The sequence below is a fragment of the Megalobrama amblycephala genome, linkage group LG6 (assembly GCF_018812025.1).
Source record: "Megalobrama amblycephala isolate DHTTF-2021 linkage group LG6, ASM1881202v1, whole genome shotgun sequence".
Lineage (NCBI taxonomy): Eukaryota > Metazoa > Chordata > Actinopteri > Cypriniformes > Xenocyprididae > Megalobrama > Megalobrama amblycephala.
The window spans coordinates 10,103,955-10,127,605 of record NC_063049.1 but is presented as its reverse complement, the minus strand read 5'-3'; the positions used below and the strand labels follow the sequence as shown (position 1 = coordinate 10,127,605).

The window sequence follows — 23,651 nt, the reverse complement described above, 5'->3', positions numbered from 1 at the left end:
TGCATTTTACTTGTTACTGAAACCTGGTTACATTCATCCATTCCGGACTCTGCTATCGAGCTAACAGGCTACACGGTACAACGTCATGATAGGACCAGTGACTCCGGTAAGGGCAGGGGAGGGGGACTTTGTGTGTACATTAATAACAACTGGTGCACTAACATAGAGACTGTAGTCAGTCATTGCTCCCCAGACCTGGAGTGTGTGACTGTTAAATGCAGACCCTTTTACCTACCAAGGGAGTTTACTGTGGTCATGATAACTGCTGTGTACATTCCACCGGATGCTAATGCTAACTTGGCTCTCGGACACTTGTACAGCAACATTAGTTTACAGCAGAGCATGTTTCCCGACGCCGTGCACATAATTGCAGGGGATTTCAATCATGCAGATTTTAAAGCAGTGCTCCCGAAATTTCATCAGCATGTAAAGTGTGCTACCAGAGGAGCTAATATACTGGACAAGGTCTACACAAATATAAAACTGGGCTATAGAGCTAGACCATTACCACATCTGGGTCAGTCTGACCATATGTCCTTGCTCTTAATCCCGGCATACACCCCCCTCAGGAAAACTGCTCTTACCACCACCAGGACTGTCAAAACCTGGCCAGTTGGAGCCTCTCAACAGCTGCAGGATTGCTTTGACAGAACCAACTGGGATATCTTTGAACACCAGGACCTTGAAGTGTTTACAGACACTGTCTTGTGTTATATAAAGAACTGCACAGACATTGTCACAGTGGATAAATACATCCGGGTCTATCCCAATCGGAAACCCTGGATGACCAGGGAGGTCCAGCGGCTGCTGAAGGAGAGAAACAACGCCTTCAGGTCTGGCGACAGGGCTTTTTACAGCACAGCCCGAGCCAATTTGAAGAGAGGCATCAGAAGAGCCAAAGCGGACTATAGGAAGAGGATTGATGACCATCTGGATAGTAAAAACAGCAGGCAGGTGTGGCAGGCAGTTCAGTATCTCACCAACTTCAGGTCTGGCCATGGAGCTGCTGAGGGTGACGCCTCGCTGGCAGAGGAGCTGAACCTCTTCTTTGCCCGCTTTGAGGTGGAATTAAACAATACAGCCACACAGCACCCGATGGCCCACAACAAACTTCAAATCCACCCTCTCTGTGGAGGAGTATGAGGTGAAGCGCACGTTGAGAGCCATTAACCCCAGGAAAGCGGCGGGTCCTGACGGTATCCCCGGACGTGTTCTGAAGGATTGTGCAGACCAGTTGGCTGGGATCTTCACTACAATTTTTAACAAATCCTTATCCCTGGCTGTTGTACCACCCTGCTTGAAATCCTCCATTATAGTCCCTCTGCCCAAAAGATCATCCATTACCAGCTTCAATGATTACCGGCCAGTAGCACTTACCCCTGTGGTAATGAAGTGCTTCGAAAAGTTGGTGAGAGACACATTTTATCATTTTTGCCCCCCAACTTTGATCCACATCAGTATGTCTATAGGGCAAATAGGTGCACAGAGGATGCAGTAGCTGTAGCTCTTCACACTGTGTTGACACATCTGGAGCAGCGGGGGAACTACGCTCGGCTCCTCTTTGTGGACTACAGCTCTGCGTTCAACACCATCCTCCCCCACAGATTAGTGGGTAAACTGTTGGACCTGGGTCTGCCTAACTCCATATGTCTTTGGATTAAGGACTTCCTGACAGGACGCATACAGAGGGTCAGAGCAGGCCCCCACATCTCTACAGCTCTTAGTCTCAGCACTGGCTCCCCTCAGGGCTGTGTGTTGAGCCCCCTGCTCTATACCCTCTATACATATGACTGCACACCTTTCCATTCCAGCAACATCTTCGTCAAATTTGCTGACGACACTACAGTAGTGGGGCTCATCTCAGGGGGTGATGAGTCAGCCTACCGGGATGATGTGAAGCGGCTGTCAGTGTGGTGCAGAGACAACAACCTGCTCCTGAACACGTCAAAGACAAAGGAGTTAGTTATTGATTTTAGGAGGAAAAAAACGGACATACATCCCATATTCATTGGCGGGGACAGTGTTGAGAGGGTAACAGCCTTTCGTTTCCTGGGAGTTCATATTGAAAAGGACTTAACATGGGGCATGAACACCACAGAATTAGTGAAGAAAGCACAGCAGAGACTCTACTTTCTGAGGGTCCTTAGGAAGAACAACATCATTCAGAGTCGGCTGGTATCCTTCTACCGCTCCACCATAGAGAGCATTCTCACTTACTGCCTCTGTGTGTGGTTTTCCAGCTGCACTGTGGCATGCAAAAAACAGCTTCAAAGGGTCACCAGGGCCGCTGAGAAAATCATTGGGTGCCGCCTCCCAACCTTGGAGGATCTACACAGTTCTCGTTGCCTCAAGAGAGTTTACAGCATTATAAAGGATACATCTCACCCAGGTCACTCTCTTTTCAGTCTGCTTCCTTCAGGCAGGCGGTATAGATCCATCAGAACAAGGACAAACCGACTCAAAAACAGTTTTTTTCCAATTGCTGTACAAGCTCTAAATGCCACCTAGCATAATGTTACATTACATATGCAAGAAAGTTTATTCAACATAAAGAATATATATTATTTATTACTTATTTACGTTTATTATTTGTATGTGGGTGCACTTAAATAACTAAATTTCGTTGTACAGCTGTACAGTGACAATAAAGATTTCTATCTTCTATCTATCATTTGAATAACTCTTGCAGACAACATGATAGAGACAAAATAATTTTTTTCCAGAGTTTGCTGACATCTAGTGAAAACAACCAGAACTGTCTGCATGGTGCTACTGCACTCAGGGACTGAGTTATACACTTTCAAATAAGAATTTATAACAATAAAAATCAAAAAGCGCCTCTTTTTTAGGGGCTTTATTACAGCACAGATAAAATATACTATCATTTTTATCACTTTCAGCAGTATTTCATGTAACTTCAAAGGGTTTCCTGTAAAATGACACCAAAATTTTGAATTTAGATCGCTATTTGTGGGTATGGGCAGCTTTTCAATTTAGGTAGGCCAAATCCAGGCAAAAAATCCCCAAAATCGACCCGGATTGATGTGATGCAACACAAAATCCCTGACAGTAAATTGATGCCTCGTTCTACCGGTATTTCTGGCATACTCCAAAGCGCCTGCGTTTCTTTTGTCACAAAGAACAAATTGATTTGCAATGGTCACTTTGTTGCGTCCAGTGTAGACGACCTCAAGGTGTTGCGGCAAGGGTGACGTGACAACGGTCACATCCGTTGTGTAGAAACGGGTTTGCACACTGTATTCAGGCATATTAAGTAACAGTATAGCAACGATGTTCACGTTTTTTTAGATAAACGTAGGAGTGAAATTAGATAAACGTAGGGGGGCGTGTGTCCAAAAAGGTTGAAAACCACTGCATTAAACTACGACTTTCCCCAGCAAGAACGTGTTCTTCCATCCATTCAAAGTCATGGATGGACAAATTCACAGCTATACTGCATTTAATTATCATTTGCAGCATTAAACCTTTTCAAATAATATTGTTCTGTAATAAATTTTTTTCTCTATGTTCTTTGTGTCATTAGTGAAAGGTTAGGCTCACATGTGTCCAGCTCTGTGTCTTTGAAGAGTGACCATTCAAGAGGAGGAGGACCAGATTTCAGTGAGGAAACTCCTTCAGCTAACCCAAGGTATTTGAGTTTCTTATTGATCACACACGACTGTTAGAAAATATTTCAGTGAATATTTATCATGGAACTTTATTGTTAAAAAACATACAAAGAATACATAGCAGTGCTATAAAAACATAATGAAGCAGGCTAAGATCATAAGCAAAAAAAGTTATTTGAAATCATTTGCTGCAAATTTTTTGTAATTTAATTTTGATGATATAACTGCTGCACAACATATTAAAAAACCTGTTGTCAGTGCATAATTTACTATTATTCACCACCACCATGTGTTTTTTGCTTATAAACAGAAAATATTACAATAAGAGTACATTTTTACTTAAATTTATAGGTACACCCCAAGTCCCCCAGGTGAAAAAAATTTATAATCAAATCACTAAGCAACCACTGAACGTAATAAAACAAAATGGGTACCATTTTAAAGTTCCATTTTGATCAACTCTTACCTATCACTTGGTACCGTGATAGGTTGCCACCTGTGCAATAAGTCCACATACTCCTAAACCTTGTGGAAAGCCTTCCCAGAAGAGTTTAGGCTGTTATAGTTGCAAAGGGTGGGCCAACTCCATGTTAAACCCTACGGATTAAGAATGGGATGTCATTAAAGTTCATGTGCACGTAAGGGCAGGCATCCCAAAACTGTTGGCAATGTAGTGTAGGTGTCATCACAATGAATGTAGCCAACTTGATGAACTCCTAAGCAGTACTGAGTTATTTGCTAATATATAGAGGAAAAATTTTTTTCATAAATTAAATACTTTTGTACTATGTATGTACTGCAATATGTCAAAAGGATCAAACAGCTCAGTAAAAAAAAGCTTAGATAGTCATGTGTCATATCTCATGGAGTAGAATACAACAGGAATAATTGTTTTGGGCTTTGACTAAAACTTGAGCACGTTTTTATTGTACACAAAGCCCATATGTAAATAATAGGAAGTGGCATTTATGTCACATTCGTAACTTTAAACATTCTTTGATTGTAGAAAATGGCACATTATTATTTATTTTTTTTATTTATTTTTTTTTTTATTTGCTTTGGTACTATTTTCACAAGTAAGGTGTACATTTTCAAAACTTTTAGTACAAAACTCCAAACGGATCACACTTGTAACACAGCCAGTCATTCTTTTTAAAAACTTGATCTCATGCTTTCATTCTGTCACGGAATGCACAGACACGAAATGATAAAATCCACGTGCAGTTTAATGAGGTAGGTCCAAGGCATAAACAGTCCACAAAAACAGAAACCAGAAACAAAGTGCAAAAAACAGGAAACAACGAACCACAAACACAGGCAAAAAACACTGAAACTAAATAGACAGAACTAATGAGCAAACACAAAACACCTGAGTGCAATGACATGAGGCTGATAAGTCCAAGGGGTGAATTATGGGAAATGAAGTGAAAACTGGTGACGTAGTCCGTGCTGGAGTGCCCTCTGGTGGCCAACCAGGGTACTCCAACTGGATATCGTGACATTACCCCCTCCCTACGGAGCGGATACCAGACGCTCCACTTAACAAAACAAAAAACTCAGGAGGGAGGTGGATAGGAGGAGGATCAGGGGGAGGGATGGCGGGCCAGATCCAGCGTGCTCCCCCGAAGGCCAGGGCGGTGCTGGAGGAACCAACCAGGCGGGCACTGGCAGGTCTGGAGTCCTAGCTGTTTGCCAGGGCGGTGCTGGAGGAACCAACCAGGCGGGCACTGGCAGGTCTGGAGTCCTAGCTGTTTGCCAGGGCGGCGCTGGAGGAACTGACCAAGCAAATTTCAACGGTTCAGACGGCCTGGGCAGTAGCAGCAGAACATAAGGCCTGGATGGCGGTGGCAGAGCAGAAGGCTTGGATGGCAGCGGCGGCAGGGCTGACCAAGAGCGCTCCGTGGCCGTGTCAGGGAGAGCGGGCAGCTCGATCACGGCCTCCATGGCCGTATCAGGGAGAGCGGGCAGCTCGGTGACGGCCTCCGTGGCCGTATCAGAGAGAGCGGGCAGCTCGGTGACGGCCTCCGTGGCCGTATCAGGGAGAGCGGGCAGCTCGGTGACGGCCTCCGTGGCCGTATCAGGGAGAGCGGGCTCTGGAGTGGACTCACTGGCTGGAGTGGACTCACTGGCTGGAGCGGGCTCTGGAGTGGACTCACTGGCTGGAGTGGGCTCTGGAGTGGACTCACTGGCTGGAGTGGGCTCTGGAGTGGACTCACTGGCTGGAGTGGGCTCTGGAGTGGACTCACTGGCTGGAACGGGCTCTGGAGTGGACTCACTGGCTGGAGCGGGCTCTGGAGTGGACTCCCTGGCTGGTGCGGGCTCTGGAGTGGACTCACTGACTGGAGCGGGCTCTGGAGTGGAATCCCTGGCTGGAGTGGACTCACAGACTAAAGCGAACTCTAGAGTGGACTCACTGGTTGGAGTGGGCTCTGGACTGGACTTACTGACTAAAGCGAGCTCTGGAGTGGACTCACTGACTGGAGCGGGCTCTGGAGTGGAATCCCTGGCTGGAGTGGACTCACTGACTAAAGCGGGCTCTGGAATGGACTCACTGGCTGGAGCGGGCTCTGGAGTGGACTCACTGGCTGGAGCGGGCTCTGGAGTGGACTCACTGGCTGGAGCGGGCTCTGGAGTGGACTCACTGGCTGGAGCGGGCTCTGGAGTGGACTCACTGGCTGGAGCGGGCTCTGGAGTGGACTCACTGGCTGGAGCGGGCTCTGGAGTGGACTCACTGGCTGGAGCGGGCTCTGGAGTGGACTCACTGGCTGGAGCGTTCTCTGGAGTGGACTCACTGGCTAGAGCGAGCTCTGGAGTGGACTCACTGGCTGGAGCGGGCTCTGGAGTGGACTCACTGGCTGAAGTGGGCTCTGGACTGGACTTACTGACTAAAGCGAACTCTGGAGTGGATTCACTAGTTGGAGTGGGCTCTGAACTGGACTTACTGACTAAAGCGAGCTCTGGAGTGGACTCACTGACTGGGGCGGCCTCCGGGCCTTGACGTCCGAAGGAAACCTTCTTCCTTCTCCTCCTCTTCGCTTTACCGGGGTGAAGCTGAGGCTCAGTGCCCACCTCCCCGGTGACTTCAGAGACGGATTCATGGTCTGGAGCATGCACACTGCCTGATTGACTTGGTGAGGCCCAATCTACCCGATGGCGAAGATAGGTGGCGAATCTCCAGAAATCCAAGTCCTGTAGCCCTTCCATCTCACACCGAGGTAGAGGATCGTCAATGCAGCCATTAAGGATATCCTTCAGCGCCGCATCGTTGTACCTCAGCCCCACCGCCATCGTCCAAAAGACCTTGGCGAAGCATCCTACCTCTTCTCCCTCCTGGTGTAACGTCATCACTGCCCCAAGCAGAGCCACACGCTCCCTGCATGTGCCTGACAGAATAGTCCTCATGCTGCTGGATCTTAAATGGGTGGTTCATTCTGTCACGGAATGCACAGACACGAAATGATAAAATCCACGTGCAGTTTAATGAGGTAGGTCCAAGGCATAAACAGTCCACAAAAACAGAAACCAGAAACAAAGTGCAAAAAACAGGAAACAACGAACCACAAACACAGGCAAAAAACACTGAAACTAAATAGACAGAACTAATGAGCAAACACAAAACACCTGAGTGCAATGACATGAGGCTGATAAGTCCAAGGGGTGAATTATGGGAAATGAAGTGAAAACTGGTGACGTAGTCTGTGCTGGAGTGCCCTCTGGTGGCCAACCAGGGTACTCCAACTGGATATCGTGACACATTCTAGCTGTACATATTTTCTTTTACATAATCACTGTTTCAAAACACATGACAATTGTGATACGTAATGACAACTTTTGGTTTAATCACAGAAACACAACAGTATGATCTTCTTTCAGTTTATTACTTTTAACAATCAGTTCATTCAATAGCAAACAATGCAAGATACATGTTTCAAATCGCCCTTGATGAACTACAGATGCCACATTAGAAAATAAACTTACATTACCTAAATTACATAATTGACAAAATCCATAATGTTTTGTAGCGAATTACAAGTATTTAATCAATTAGCTCAAATCATGGGTGAAATATATATAATAGGCCTAAATCCTAACGTGTTATGATTAATTATGATATATGTCGACCCAAGAGGGAATTATGCACATATATTGTGAATTAATTACAACGGTTTATAATTAATTACATATATGATTAGTTCTAGTTTAATAGTTGTTTAGAAAAACTATCTTAGTTTGTCCACCAAACTATGGGTTTTCTCATAGACTATTATAAAAGAAATGTTATTCTCTGGCCACGACAATAACTTCCTATTATAGCATTAAAGCGTAAAGCAGTATTGCAGAATCAAATGTAGAAGTGACTTGGTTTTCTGAATAATCGAGCATGAATATAATGGATTTAATATATGAAACTATGCATAAACGAATGTAAAGTAAAGAAAAAGAGGTGATCAAAGGAATGGCAAATTACAAACAGTTAAAACTTTTGAGAGCCAGCAAGGAAACTCAGTTTACACAAAGCTTAAAGCGCATGAAAAGAAGTTGTTACTTGCATAAGTTCAGGTGCTGTAGTTACTCTGTCTGTAGGAGTTTCAGCGTGCTTGGTTTGGCAATTGGTCCTTTTCCAGGAGGGTGTTCTCCAGAGGAATTTTCAAACAAGGTTTTAACTTAAGTGTAAAATAACCGGAAAAGAAAGAAGAGAGAGTCCATCTCCTAGGTGATGGAGGATGACAAAGTCTTGACAAAAGAGAAACTTACTACGACCAAGAGACGCGTGTCATTTGTGTTTTAAGGGCAACAAACCAGAAAGCCTCCTTGGGTATGCCAGACAATGATGAGGGTGCAATTTTGGCGGGCAAACTTTTCTTTGTCTCCATTTATGACCACATTTGCATGGTTTATGAAGTACTGTGGGCTAGGAAGGTCAGCAGCTATGAGGAACTTTCTCAACAAAAAAAGATACCGTCTCAAAAAGCATTTAACCACTGTTAAATCAGGTAAAATGCTAGGAAAAGCGAGGGGGAAATCGAAATAATCACTATGGCTGGTAACTCATACATTCATCTGTTCTGTTTTTTTTTGTCTCTTTTTCTTATGGAGGTCTTGAGGGTGGGATCGCTAAATATAAATGGGATGAGGGACGGGAAAAAGCATGAGTTACTTTCAGAAATTATTGGTTTGAAAGGTTTGAGTGTTACTTTTTTGCAAGAAACTCATAGCACTTGCAGTAATGAAGTTAACTGGGGTTTATGGTGGAAAGGAGAACATGTTCTCAGTCATGGTACTAATTTAAGTGCTGGTGTTGCTGTTCTTTTTTCTCCTACATTTAATGTCTAAATTTTATCAAAATGTGTAGTAGTACGTGGAAGGTTTTTAATTGTAAAGTGTTTGTAAATATTTATGCTCCTAATGTTGGAGCGGAAAGAAAATTATTCTTTGCTAAATTAGAAAACATGATTAAAAAAGAAAGTGAAGATTTTGTTCATTGTTGTAGGAGGGGATTGGAACTGCACTCTTGATTTTATTCTAGACCGAAATGGGGAAGAACCTCATGCACAGTCAGCCTCATGTTTAGCTGGTGTTTTAAAAAAGCTCAGTCTTTCTGATGTATGGAGAGAACATAACCCTTCTACAAAACAATATACATAGGTCAAAGTCAATAATGAGAGGATTTCTGCTGCATGGTTGGACCATTTTTATATACCTTATAACTTGAAAAATAGTTGTCAATACAGAAATAATCCCTAATATTCTTTCTGATCACAAGCTTGTTACAGTTGGGTTTACCTTGTCTAAAACTACTGGTATTTTAATACTAAACTTTTAGAGGATAAGGTCTTTTGTGAAGATTTTGAGGGTTTTTGGGAAGCATGCCAAACATAAGAGTCATTTTGAAAACATTGTCCAGTGGTGGGAAGTTGGAAAAGCGCACATAAAAGATTTCTCTCAAAAATATACTGCTTATTCCTCTGTACGGTTGAAAAATACTTTAAAATGGCTGGAAACATGATATTGAAATGAATATGACTATTGATGATGATATTAATTTAAAAGACTTTTGGACTGAAAAGAAAAGCCATTTAGGCTCAATACTGGATGAAAAAGTTAAAGGGGCTATTATAAGAAGTCACTATTTAAAATTGAAGGATATGGACACTCCTACTTACTTTTTTAACCTTCAGGGGTCTGAGGATTTTTGGGGCCTTGGAGAAGTTTTGACATGCCCTGACATTTGTGCTTTTTTCAGTTGTTCATAAACATATTAATGGAAAAAGTGTCATTACACTGTATTCAGCACAAACTAGGCTACAATAATATGTGAGGAACATGTATGTACATGTTTGTGTTTTTGAAGGAATAACGTTTATGCGTGGTTATTGAAAAAACAAAAAACTTAAGTCACTGAAATAAGGCCAAAAATATATATTAAATCTTTGTTCACAAGACTTCTGGGTATTTGAGGTTGTAGACTAGAGTTTTTGCTTCAAAATGAGGTAAAAATTATGCTGCCTGCTTGTTCATATAAAACAATAGAGAGATTAAATGTTTCTAAAACATCTTTGGTCAAGAAACACAGTATGCGTGGAGGCGTGAATAATCATGAATAATGGGTAAAGAGCTCTAATGAGCTGCATAAATAATGAGCTCTTTCAGTCAGATAGGCTGTGAAAAAACCCTCTGTTGATCATGTCTCAAATCTCATCATAATGTAAATCAAACATACAGAAAAAATAGCAATACTGTGAAATATTATTACAATTTAAAATAATGGTATTCTATTATATTCTTTAAAATATAATGTATTTCTGTGATGCAAAGTGTCTGAACAATTATGTTACCTCTATGGCATTTCATATAGGCTTTTAGCTTAAAAGCATGCACATTTGGAGAAATACTGATGGATTCTCATATGTTTGTCAATTTTCTATACAGAGGAGTAATATTTATTCAGGATTTATTGTCATTACTATGAGTGCTGGATACTGTGTTTTGAATTCATACTTGCAGCCGAAGGGCGCTCTGTACACCTTTAGTCCACAAATGCCTGAGCACTAAAGAAGAATAGGCAATCAAGGAACTAACCGAACTAACGGAGGCCAGAGATCGCTAACTATGGCTATTCAAAACACTTTTCAAGACAATAAATACACGATTGAGACGATGAATGCATGTATTGACTGAATTTGCCTCTGAATAGCGCTGACTCCGTGGGCGTGGCCGCATTAGCGGATAATGAGCTGAATCACAGACTTCTGACATGGCTCTCTTTTCATACAGATTACATAAACAGAATATTTGTTTTCGATTTGACTTACACGATTTAAAACCTGACATTTCAATGTTTTTTTAGACATAAGTCTAATTTTTTTGTGATTAGTATTCACTAAGTTACAGTTCATTTTCTGAGAACTATCAGATTGGACGTTCAGAGGGAGAGGAGAGATCACGCATCATGTTAGTTTTCTTTATTTTACAAAAAGCACAACATTTTGTTGTTACTCTGAGTGTACACAAATAAAAGAAGATATTCCACAGATTAAAATGGTGTATAACTCTTAATTGTATGTGCAACATTGACAGAGTATTTTGAGTCTCTTTCACACTGGTTAGAAAAAAAATGCGGTGATCATGCCGGCGTGACCGCCGACCCGAGAGTGTTAACCTAGAGCGTAAAGTGGGTCAGCAGAAACAAATGCTTTCATTAATGGACAATAATGGACATGTCACATCAGACCCAATGGAGATGCGAAGAATCGCTGTTGATCTTTATTCTAAATTGTACACTGCAGAAAGTTCAGATGGATTTTGTAGAAGTGAACTGTTAAAAAATGTACCTGTTTTATCTGAAGAACAAAAAAATTAGAGACTGATATTTCCTTTGAGGAAGTCTCTCTAGCTGTAATGGGTCTGTCTTCAGGCCGTAGTCCGGGATTGGACGGACTACCAGCTGAGTTTTACAAGACTTTTTGATATAATAGCTGCTGTCAACGTGCTTGTTACGTCCTTTTGCTCTGTGTGTATTTGTTTTTCCCTTTCTCTGCTTTTCCCTGTTACTTTCACTTTCTTAAACACCGCTCATTGGTTCAGCCACCTGTCACTCATCATCCGCTGATATCGTCCGCCCATCCTTTCACTAATTGCAAAAGACTATCGCAAATAAAAGAGCACGCCAGGCCACCAACAAGCCCCCATGTTGTTGATTGTTTCGTTAGAGATATTTTGCGGCCATTTGCTTGAATCTTTGTATCCCCTTTTGTTCATGTTGCCTGTTTTGTGTGTACTTTCGCCTTCGTTCGATATAATCGTTTCTTTTCCTTTTATGTAACATCTGTCAGAGATATTTGTTACCAGGCCGGGAAGAAGCGGACAGGTAAGAACATCACGTGACATACATCACAACACATAGGAGCTGTCTTTGTATAGTACATTAGGTTAGGGGCGAGTGCCACCCCATGTACTTTTGGATTTTGGCTAGGCAGCGTAGGTTAGTTAGGGCATCTCGTACTTTTCTTTTCCACGTTTTTCTTTGGTAGTTAGTCTTAGGGGATATTTATAAGTTAGACTGGTTTGGTTTTGTTATTTTCTTTTCTTTGGAATCGCTCCTCCCTGTCTCTTGTACATTTGTTCTGTCATTGCTCCCAAAAAAGGATGATTTAACACCTGTCGCTATTTTGTGCACAGATTACAAAAAGGTTTTAGCAAATAGATTAAAATGTTTTGCATGAAATTATACATAAAGATCAGTCTTTATTAAAAATTGGTTAATTATAGATGATCATCATTTAATTAGGGATGTTTTTGATTTTGCCTATTGTAAAGATCTTAATATGGGCCTTTTATCTTTAGATCAAGAAAAAGCTTTCGATAGGGTTGATCATGTTTTTCTGTTTGACACCTTTAATGCTTTTGGTTTTGGGAAAAATAAATATTTCTATGATCAAGCTTCTATATACTAAAGCAACATGTATGATTAAATTGGGTGGTGGGTTAAGTATCCCTATAAATGTAAGAAGAGGTATCAGACAAGGTTCTCCAATTTCAGGACAATTATATAGTATTGCAATTGAACCGATGCTATGTAAATTGAGAAAGGAATTTACAGGTTTACAGGTTAGTACCATGAATTGTTATGTTATATCATCAGCATATGCAGATAATTTCACAATCATAATCAGAGAGCAAAGTGATATTCAGGTACTCACAGAGGCTTTAGAGTGTTATGGTAAAGCCTCATCAGCTGTAGTTAATTGGAGTAAAAGTGATGCTTTATGGTGTGGAAGAGTTTCTAAAGGTCCAGTGCTTCCTGGAGGGTCACAGTGGGGGAAGATAGGTTTTAAATATTTAGGGTTTTTTATAGGGACAGAAGAGTATAGGCATAAAAACTGTGAGGGCCTTGTGGAGAAAGTGTGTGCTCGGTTGTCTTGCTGGAACTGGTTGCTACCCCAGCTGTCCTATAGGGGGAGGGTTCTGGTATGTAATAACCTGGTTGCTTCTTCCCTATGGCACAAAATGACGATACTAGAACCTCCTGAAGATCTGGTGAGAGAAATACAGCAGTGGCTAGCAGATTTCTTCTGGCCTATACAGCATTGGTTGAAAGCTGCTGTGCTATGTTTACCTAGACAAGAAGGAGGACAGGGGCTGATTGATATCAAATTCGAGACTAAAGGCTTTTAGGATCCAGACAGCAAAGAGACTTCTTTATGACATGGATGTGAGCTGGGCTGAAGTTGCATGTGCCCTCCTGAGAGGAGCAGGAAACATGGGATTAGACCATCACTTGTTCTTGATGTATCTTATCAAACTGGATTTGTCTGGATTGAGTCTTTTTTACAGATCCCTTTTTAAATCATGGACACTTTAAGTTCTTACGGGATGAAAGTGACACTCAGTACTTATGGCTGAATGAAGAGCCACTTTTTTTTAATTCTGCTCTGGATGTGGATGCTCTTAAATCAGATACTCTCAGAAAAGCCATGTGGGCTGCAAACATCATAAAGATTGGACATTTACGAGTCAACAAAGAATGGATTACCCCTTAGAATTTAGCTTCAAAATTGAGAATTAAATCTATCACATTGGCAAAAAATGTGTTGATGAAGATAATTGAGAAACTGTCTCAGGATTACAGTTTGGCAACGGAAAATTTTGATAAAGAGACTAACAGTAATTGAGAATGCTATATGACAAGTGAAAGAAGGCTGTTTGCTATCTTTTAAGACTCCTCAGCCGAGCTTTTATGGCAGTGCTGAGAAGAAAGCCATCTACATTATGTATGTGAAGTCATGGCATCTTAAAGCACTGGAGACTGTCTGCGAGTGCAAATGGCAGGAGTTTTTTGGGCCAGGTGCCTCCCCTAAAGGCAGTTGGAGGTCCCTGTACAAAGCACCTATTGAGAAGAGGTCTGGAGACCTGCAGTGGAGAATAGTACATGGGATTATAGCCACAAATAGACACAGAGCACACCTTTATCCACGGGTATGAGAGGGCTGTACTTTCTGTAGGGAACAAAAAAACAGTATTTCATTTGTTTTTAAAATGTAAGAGGCTTCAACCAGTGTTGTATATTTAGAAGAGTGGTTCTAAGAAATTAGGGGAAGTTTTCACACCAGAATTTTTTATTTACGGTCCTAAATATACTAGAAGTAGGGAAAAGTGCATGTACTAATTAATTTTATTTTTGGACAAGCTAAATTGGCTATATGGCTATCAAGAAAACATCATTTGAATGGTGTTAGGTTAACTGATGTTGTGTTTATTTTAAAAGGGCTATTAAAATCCCGTATTAAAATTGTTTACATATCATAAACTGGTTAATGATATAGAGATGTTTAAAAGTAAATGGGCTGTAAATCAGTGTATTTGTGATATTGTTTGTGATGACTGTTTGCAATTGTATATCTAATTGTGTATCTTAAGTGTTACATTGCTTTTTCAGAGAAAAAAACAAACAAACTAAGATTGTAATTTAATTTTTAATAAATGTACTTTTAGGCCTCTCTCTCAAACACCCACACACGTTCTATAGAAACTATGCCTATAGAATATGTATCAATAGAAATCTATAGGTGTACCAAATGATTGATTAACCATTAAGATCAGTTAAATAATTAAATAATATACATATGTATTAAACTGAATGAAAAGAGATGAAAATCAAAAGTTTGATCAGTAATAGCATTATCAAAGGCAGTTACTGTGAATGAAACATTTATACAGTATAGATGAAACACTTATTTTGTGTAGTGAAAACGATACTTTGTGATTTTGTGTATTGTACTAAGAAAATTGAAAATATTAAAGAAATTGAAAATATGAAATGTTTGAAAAAAGTGCTCTTTTGATGATCTGTTGTGTTGTCAAGAGTTTTGAAAATTTACACCTTTTACTTGTGAAAATAGTACCAAAGTGAATAAAAAAACTGTAACATCCTTGTTGTGACATTTGGTTCACAATGCAGGGTTTACCAGGTGTAATGACTGAGGCAAATCAGACACAATTATTGGTTAGTTAACCAATAGTTTTAAGCTCACTCTGGAGTCTGTCCCCATCCCCCGGGAAGTTTTCAGTTACAAGTTTATTGCGCTGAGGAATGCGGTTGCCGCATGGAGAACAGAGTAGAGACACAGAAAATCTGCATCTTCCCTGCATTTTCCACACAGAACACAGACTCTATGGCATTAATGTATAGACAGACTGTGCTATAAATAAATCCTTCTCAGGAAATGGTATCCATTATTACTGATGTTGTATTGTACTCATTGTATTTACATGTTTGATGATTGTTAAATGTTATGACCTGCACGGTAACTTCAATCATGCCATGTTTAGTGTCTATACGTTCGTAGCGGGAAGATTTAAATGCTTGTGTATGCGGTACATCCATACCTGTGCAACACATCAGTATTAAAAGAATCTTTAATAGTTCTGATTCAAGAACTCAGCTTGTTAATCTTTCTGGGTTGTAAAAGCCCTGACAGGAGGGGTGTTGCCACCCAGAATTACAACATCTTCATTGGTCCGGTCAACAACTGAGAGGTGTGACTTTGACCAGAGGTTAAAAACCAGCGAACAGTGCCACTCCCCCTCTTTTTCTCCTTGCTTCTGAACGACCGAATCGATCTCCTTGCGGCCGGCCTAGGCCAGGCCTGCAAGGCCTGTAGGCCTCGGCCTACAAACGAGCCATGTGCTCCTCATCCAACATGGAAAAACTGGCAATAACTTCGGACTGAATCACCCAAGATCTCTCCTCAGATGGCAGAGAGGATGCTCCTCAGCCTAAGGGCATCTTGCAAGTATCGTACATTTTAACACTAAACAGCGAGTTAGTATTAATTTGTAAGACTTACCTTGCTATTGCTGAAGAAACTGATGATTCCTTTCCATATTGCCTTTGACATTTCATGTAGCTCTAGTAACAGCATCTCTTCCGGTTCAACACTATCATTACTCATTCTGACTTGCGTGTGTGTGTGTGTGTGTGTGTGTGTGTGTGTGTGTGTGTGTGTGTGACCCTTTATGTATGTTATGTTATGTGTTTATTAGTTTAGTTATGTGTTTGTGAGTTAGTTAATAAAGATTGTGCACAATACACGTTTGGTTCTGACTCCGTCTGCTAATGAATTGCCTCTTAAGTGATAGATCCGGACTACGTGCTCTGAGTAGTACAGTACAATAAGAAATATTATTTTTCCATAACTTGGAAATTGACATTTCTTAGAATTAATAAACAATCAACACTGAGCGTTCACTGGACGAACAGGTTAACTGATTGTAATGTTAATTTTAATGTAGCTACGTCCAGTTAATCTGATTAACGGATTTGCATATTCACAATTAATCATAATTAATAATCATAATGAGTTATGAATAATTATTAATATTTCCCCTTTGAGTTAATTTTCGCTACACAGGACCACGCACACACACTTTGAAAATTGTGGTCATCATCTAAGATAAATTGCTTATAATTCATCACATTTGATGATTAAATTCCAAATCATTTCTTTAGAAATTATGCCTATAGAATCAATATCTATAGAAATCTATCCATTAAGCTCAGTTGGATTAAATAACAGACAAATGTATTCAACTGAATGAAAAGAGATGAAAATGAAAAGTTTGATAGTAATAGCATTATGGATGGCAGTTACTGTGAATGAAACATTTATATAGATGAAACACTTATTTCGTGTAGTGAAAAGGATACTTTCTGATTTTGTGTATTGTACTAACACAATTGAAAATATGCTAAAATGTTTGAAAAAAGTGCACTTTTGATGATCTGTTGAGATATTAGTACTAAGAGTTTAGTACTAAAAATTTTACCAGTTGCTTGTGAAAATTACACCAAAGCAATTAAAAAAAAAAACTGTAAAGCAGATATTCCTCATGAAGGAACAATTTTAAAAATGCCCATTAGGGCATAATTTTATGAATTTATATTTTTTTATAATCTGTATGTAAATGTTTGTATCCCACAGGGTACGTCACCAGTTTAGGGGGTAAAAATTAGCTGAAAACAAAATGCTTGTTTGGCAATGCGTATTACAACATTATAGATTTTTAAAACATTCTCTCAAACATTCTTTGTAAAATTCTGTTGAACAGTAAGAATAACGCCTATTTATGAATATGTTAGCATACTTTATCATATTTCATATGCAAATTTCTAGGGTCTATAATTTCGCCAAAACTTTGCTGAAAAAACCTGTCGTACACAATCTACTTCATGCCTTCTGTCCTCTGATTGGTAGTTCATATTTTTTTTTCAAGTAACCTCTTTTTTTTACTCATAAATCTTTGATACTTTTAATAAAGTAATTGTTAGAGAAAAATCTAATTTCTGTCAAATTTCAAATAATCAAATTTCTGGAAGGAAGCAACTTGACTTTACTTGATTATTCATGCCTCATTTTTTTAATGTTAAAAATAAAAAATATATATATTTTTACATTGTTTTCATGTTAATGTAAATATAAAATATGACACAACAGGCTTTTGAGGAACATTTATTTATCCATTTCTCAATTATCATTGATTTGCATATATCTATCTGTCCCAGTGTGAGAAGATAGAATATACAGTTTGTGCAGTATAAAAATCATTGTCTATGCTGAGAGTGCCCACAGAGATAGCAAACCAGGTGTTTGTGTGTATGATACTCAAAGAAAAAAAAAAATATATACAAATTTGTATATAAATATATATGCATGTTTTTGTTGTGTTGTTGTTGTTGTTGTTGTTGAACATCATATTTATACATCTGGCTTTATATAGCTCATTATATGCAGTTTTTTGCAAATCAATAATAATTGAGAAATGGACAAATAAATGTGCCCCAAAAGCCTGTTGTGTCATATTTGACATTTACATTTAATGTGAAAATGTGAAAAGTAGTTTATTAGTATTTTAAATAGTCATTTTTAACTTTAAAAAATGGCGTATGAATTTGAATAATCAAATTGCTTCAGTACAGTAATTTTTTTGTCTTACACTTTATAAGTATAAACTATCAATCCGAGTACAGAGGGCATGAAGGAGATTGTGTAACTTAAATGAGTTTTCAATATAAATGTATTCGGAAATATTGTTTATCAGAATATGTTACAAATAATGTTTATTATAAGTTATTAGAGGATAAAATGTTTTGAAATTGTTTAAATGTTGTAAAAGGCATTGCCAAACAATAATTCTGTTTTCAGTCAATTTATACCACTAAACTGGCAATTTATCCTGTGGGATACAAACATTAAAATCAAAATTAAAGTCATATTTTTAAAGTCATTATTTTTAGGATTAAAAAGTGTTCTATCAAACGTTACCTACCTTTTGTCTCTCCTGTAGTTTTAAGGTTATTAGTCTTTACTTTTGGGTACTTTTTGTGTATCTTTGTTATTTAGAAAGAAAAAAAAAACAACAACTCTAAAATGCCTTCAGGGCTTAAGGGGCTAAACAAATCCTACACTTTAACTGTGTGAACTTAAACAGATATTGTTTTCTTTTTCTCTTTGTTAAAGAAATGTTTTTATTTTATTTGCTAACAGGTTTCAACATGAGAGCCACAAGAATTTCACAGACAATCTCCTGTTTATCTTCCAGGTAAGAAAACACATTTACATAAATGTTTATATTAATAACAAACAAATAAATTTACTAAACAACGTTTCTTGCTAAAATACTTAGAATTATTTTGACCATTGACATTTCATTTTAAGAACCCATTAAATAACCAAAATGTAAGAAAAATATGTGTTTGTGTACTTTTTGTATGTTAAAAAATGACAGCTAATTAACATGTTTGTCTTCTAACTGGTTTCTTTACAAATAGTTTTTAATTACTGAAAAAATACTTGTAACCAAATATGGATGTGTATTTTGTTAAATTTTGTTGTTCTGTTGTTTTTTTGTTGGTTTGTTTGTAGGCTCTTGAGGGTAAAATAATAACATTTCTGAAGAATGAAATGAAAAAATTTAAGAACATTTTGCAAAAAGAGAAAACTCAATACTTTGTGAAGGACTTTAATGAGAATAGATGCAGTATCAAATCAGCAGCTCTTGATCTCACACTACACTACCTGAGAGAGATGAAACAAGATGAAGCTGCTGATACTCTAGAAGGTAAGAGACTCATGACCATCTGTCAGATTGTCACTTATAAATGTAGAAGAGCAAATTAAGACTAAAACTGTTTGTTGTTCCTGTGTTTAGATGAGCTGTTCTTCAATCATCGGCTAAAATCTAACCTGAAGAAGAAGTATCAATGTGTGTTTGAAGGAATTGCGAAGCAAGGTGACTCCACACTTCTGAATAACATCTACACAGATCTCTATATCACTCAGGGTGGCAGTGAACCGGTCAATACTGAACATGAGATCAGACAGATTGAAGTTGCTTCCAGGCGTCAAGAATCACAAGAGATACCAGTTGAATGCAAAAATTTGTTTGAAGCACCTGAACAAGACAAAAAGATCAGAACTGTACTGACAAAAGGAGTTGCTGGCATTGGAAAATCCGTCTCTGTGCAAAAGTTTGTTCTGGATTGGGCTGAAGGAAAAGAAAATCAAGATATCAGCTTCATATTTCCTCTTCCATTCAGAGAAATGAACTTAAAGGAGAAAGAAAAACAAAGTTTGATGAGTCTTATATTTCGATGTTTCCCAGAGACAAAAGGACTGAACCTTACAAGAAGAAATCAATTCAAAGTCCTGTTCATCCTCGATGGATTGGACGAATGTCGCCTTCCTCTGAAGTTTGATGATAATGAGATATGGCGTGATGTATCATCACCAACCTCTCTGGATGTTATCCTAACAAACCTCATCAAAGGAAATCTGCTTCCTTCTGCTCTCATCTGGATCACCACCAGACCAGCAGCTGCCAGTAAGGTTCCTCCTGACTGTATTGACCAGCTGACAGAGATACGAGGATTCAATGATGTGCAAAAGGAGGAGTACTTCAGAAAAAGATTCACAGATGAGAAAATGGCCAGTGAAATCACTGATCATGTTAAACAATCAAAGAGTCTCTTTATTATGTGCCACATCCCAGTCTTCTGCTGGATTTCAGCCACTGTTCTCCAGAACATTTTAGAGGGAAAAAGAAATAATTGTCTTAAAAAAGCTGATGAGACACTACAGGAATCAAATACTGAAGACACTCCCAAGACTTTGACAGAAATGTACACACACTTTCTCCGCTTTCAAATCCAGCAGAGCAGACGAAAGTATGATGGAGAATACACACCAGATGTTTCCTGGGACAAAAATGCCATCCTTTCACTGGGGAAACTGGCATTTCATCAGCTGGAAAAAAACAACATTATCTTCTATGACACAGATATGAAAGCCTGTGGTATAGATGTCTATAAAGCATCAGTATATTCAGGCATGTGTACCCAGATCTTTAAGGAGGAAAGAGGGCTTATTCTTGGTACCATGTACTGCTTTGTTCACTTGAGCATTCAAGAGTTTATTGCAGCCCTTTATGCACATCTGTTTCTAGACATCAACAAGAAAAGTGTGTTTGTTCATGAGTCTACAGAACAGGAAAACAAAAATGAAGCCATGATTGATTTGCTCAAGTTTGCAGTGGACAAGGCGCTCGAATGTGACAATGGACATCTGGACCTTTTCCTTCGCTTCCTCCTCGGTCTGTCGCTCCAGTCCAATCGGCGACTCTTACGAGGTTTGTTGACACAGCAAGACGGCAATGACCAAAGCAAAAAGGAAATAGTTCAATACATCAAGCAGAAACTTGAAGATAATCTGTCTCCAGAGAGATCCATCAATCTGTTCTACTGTCTGTATGAACTAAATGATCAAACACTGGTAAAAGAGATTCAGACTCACCTTAGCAAAGGCAGTCTCTCATCTGCTGACCTTTCACCTGCCCAGTGGTCTGCTTTAGCCTTTGTGTTGTTGACATCAGAGGAAGAGCTGGAGGAGTTTGAGCTTCAGAAATTCAAGAAATCAGACGAGTGTCTCATTAGATTATCGGCAGTCATCAAAACCTCCAAAAGAGCTCTGTAAGTCATTTAATACATTTTGCATTTATCTCCATTGCCCTATAGGGATTCTCAATCATACAGTATACCTTTATAGTTTTAGCAAAACGTGAAATTCAGTTAGCAAAGGACGAATCACAATATTCATGTTTGCTTTATCTAGCAAATTTGTCAAAAATACTAATTAAAAAATACTAGTTAAATAGTAGTGTCAGTGTAGCTCACACTCCTCACTATATATTTGCTGTTCATGTAAAAATAATGGAAATATGTTTAATATTTGTATACAGAAAATGAATTGTATGTGTTACATCTAATTCTGCAATGTGATTTATTTCCTGTGTAGTTTAAATGATTGTAACTTAACAGACAGAAGCTGTTCAGCTCTGGCTACAGTTCTTGGATCAGATACCATTCTGAAAGAGCTGAACATGAACAATAATAATCTGCAGGATTCAGGAGTGAAGCTGCTCTGTAGTGGACTGAAGAGTGTAAAGTGTAAATTGGAGATACTGAGGTAAGTGGTTTGATAACAGACAAAAAAAAATAACTACCAAAATTAAAGGTGTGATATATATATATATATATATATATATATATATAAAATATAAGAATGTGTTATTTGGATGTAACTACACTCTAAGGCCACATACACAGACTATAACTGAATATTGCCATGTCGATGTCTTGAGGCCAGGACTAATATCAGACATGTGAAGTTTGGGGCAGATTGGACATTGTATGCCTGAGTTACAACAACTTCCTGTTTCGTGGCGTTAATTGCATACATTAGCACTTAGCCAAGTGTTGCATGATTTAACATGTTTCTAGTATGTTTGGTACTTCGTGGCATATTGAAATGTGTTTCTGGAAGTGAATTACAGTGTAAAGCAGGGGTCTCAAACTCAAATTGGCGGGGGGCCGTTTCTGTGATTGACACCTCATAGGAGGGCCATATTAACATTCAAGCACAAGAAAGCGCAACATTTCCGAAAATGTACTTTCCTTTGCATTATTTCTCATTTACTTTCATTAGGCCTACTAAAATATTTTTATACCTATACTATAAATATTTTATTTACCATACTAAATGTAAACAGCAGTGTCTCTCTCATTGTTACAGAGTGTAATATAATTATATAATACTATTACTAATATAATACTATTAATTGCAATAGTCTGGTGCAACTTCTCACATCCAACAAGGTGCATGGAATAAAAAAATTAGTAATTTAGGAACAAAACCAGCAACACTTGTGGCGTGGAGGGGTCAGAAATAAACAAAAAACTGGAGCTAAATATATCAACTTTATTTTGCCAAAAAATAAAAATCTCTCATTGTTACATACATTATTAGTTTTTAACATTTAGTATTTTCCCTTACTTCATGTTAGCTTAAATAACATTAAAATCTTGCACTGAACAACACTGTACAGAACAAATACAATCACTGAATACATTTGTACACTCTTCTGTTTCTTGACAGACACCTGGCAGCGCTTGCGCTCACACAGCTGAGACACATTTGTCCAAGATGCCGTTTGAGCATCGGTAACGTTTAATGGTTGCATCGGACGCGTTTCGGACGGCGTTTTGCGTTAAAGTCGAGTGCTTTTACTGTAATTTAGGCACGCGCGCTCATAATAGAAGCAACGCGGTTGAGAGCGCGGCTCATGGTTGCATAGCAACGAGAGACGCCACTGGAGCAAAAGCGCATTGGAAAGAAGGACAATGCGGAGGAGAACGCTTATGTGACGCGATATGTGAATGCCCCCATAGAACGGCGACTTTTTCTTTGCATATCAGTCAGGTAGCAACTAGGGAATAATAATAATTTAGCGGGCCGGATTATGTTTTATTTTTGAGATCAGTTGTGGGCCGGGTAGAGGGGGAGGGCGGGCCTTAAATGGCCCACGGGCCGGCAGTTTGAGACCACTGGTGTAAAGCATACAATTTCCTGTTGCCAGCAGGTGGCACTATGACTAACTGAATATTGGCATATAGATGTCTTTAGGCCAGGACTCTTATTGCACGTGTAGTTTGGGGCAGATCGGACATGAGTTACAACAGCTTCCTCTTTCATGGCAAAACATCAGACTTTGTCAGGCTGCCACAGACACGCTCTTCAAAGAAAACTCAAGATCTTTGCAATTTAACATCACTAAGGCCTTAAAATTAGACTGACTATATATGATGTGGTTCTGGTTAAATCTCCACGAGGAGTTAATCACAGTGTAAAACATAATTTCCATGCTTGGAAAGGCTGCTTTGCAAAACATGCAGTGTTGCCATGTAAACTTTATTAAGGCCTGAGCACTGATGGTTTGAGGACCCTATTGTAATTGCTCAGTCAATTCTTCTTCTCTGAAATGAATCACATTTGAGGGCCTAAACATGTTTGAAAACTCATGAAACTTTATACACACATCAGAAGTGGTGAAAATTTACATCTGATATGGTTTCAGAATTAGGTGTGGCAAAATGGCTTGATAGCGGCACCTAGAAAATTTCAATTAAGC

The 23,651-nt window shown here is 39.0% G+C and overlaps 1 protein-coding gene across 4 annotated transcripts in view; it reads left to right on the top strand.

The window, feature by feature from the left end:
- LOC125269864 (NACHT, LRR and PYD domains-containing protein 12-like) overlaps nt 1-23,651 on the top strand; it is an 87,312-nt gene that overhangs the window by 25,232 nt on the left and 38,429 nt on the right. For 3 of the 4 annotated variants that reach the window (XM_048192895.1, XM_048192897.1, XM_048192894.1), the window contains 5 exons: nt 3,545-3,649; nt 18,674-18,728; nt 19,052-19,247; nt 19,338-21,153; nt 21,479-21,649. In XM_048192895.1, the coding sequence (XP_048048852.1) occupies nt 3,545-3,649; nt 18,674-18,728; nt 19,052-19,247; nt 19,338-21,153; nt 21,479-21,649 (2,343 nt within the window). The remainder of the gene's footprint in view (nt 1-3,544; nt 3,650-18,673; nt 18,729-19,051; nt 19,248-19,337; nt 21,154-21,478; nt 21,650-23,651) is intronic. The other variant, XM_048192896.1, reaches the window with a different exon arrangement.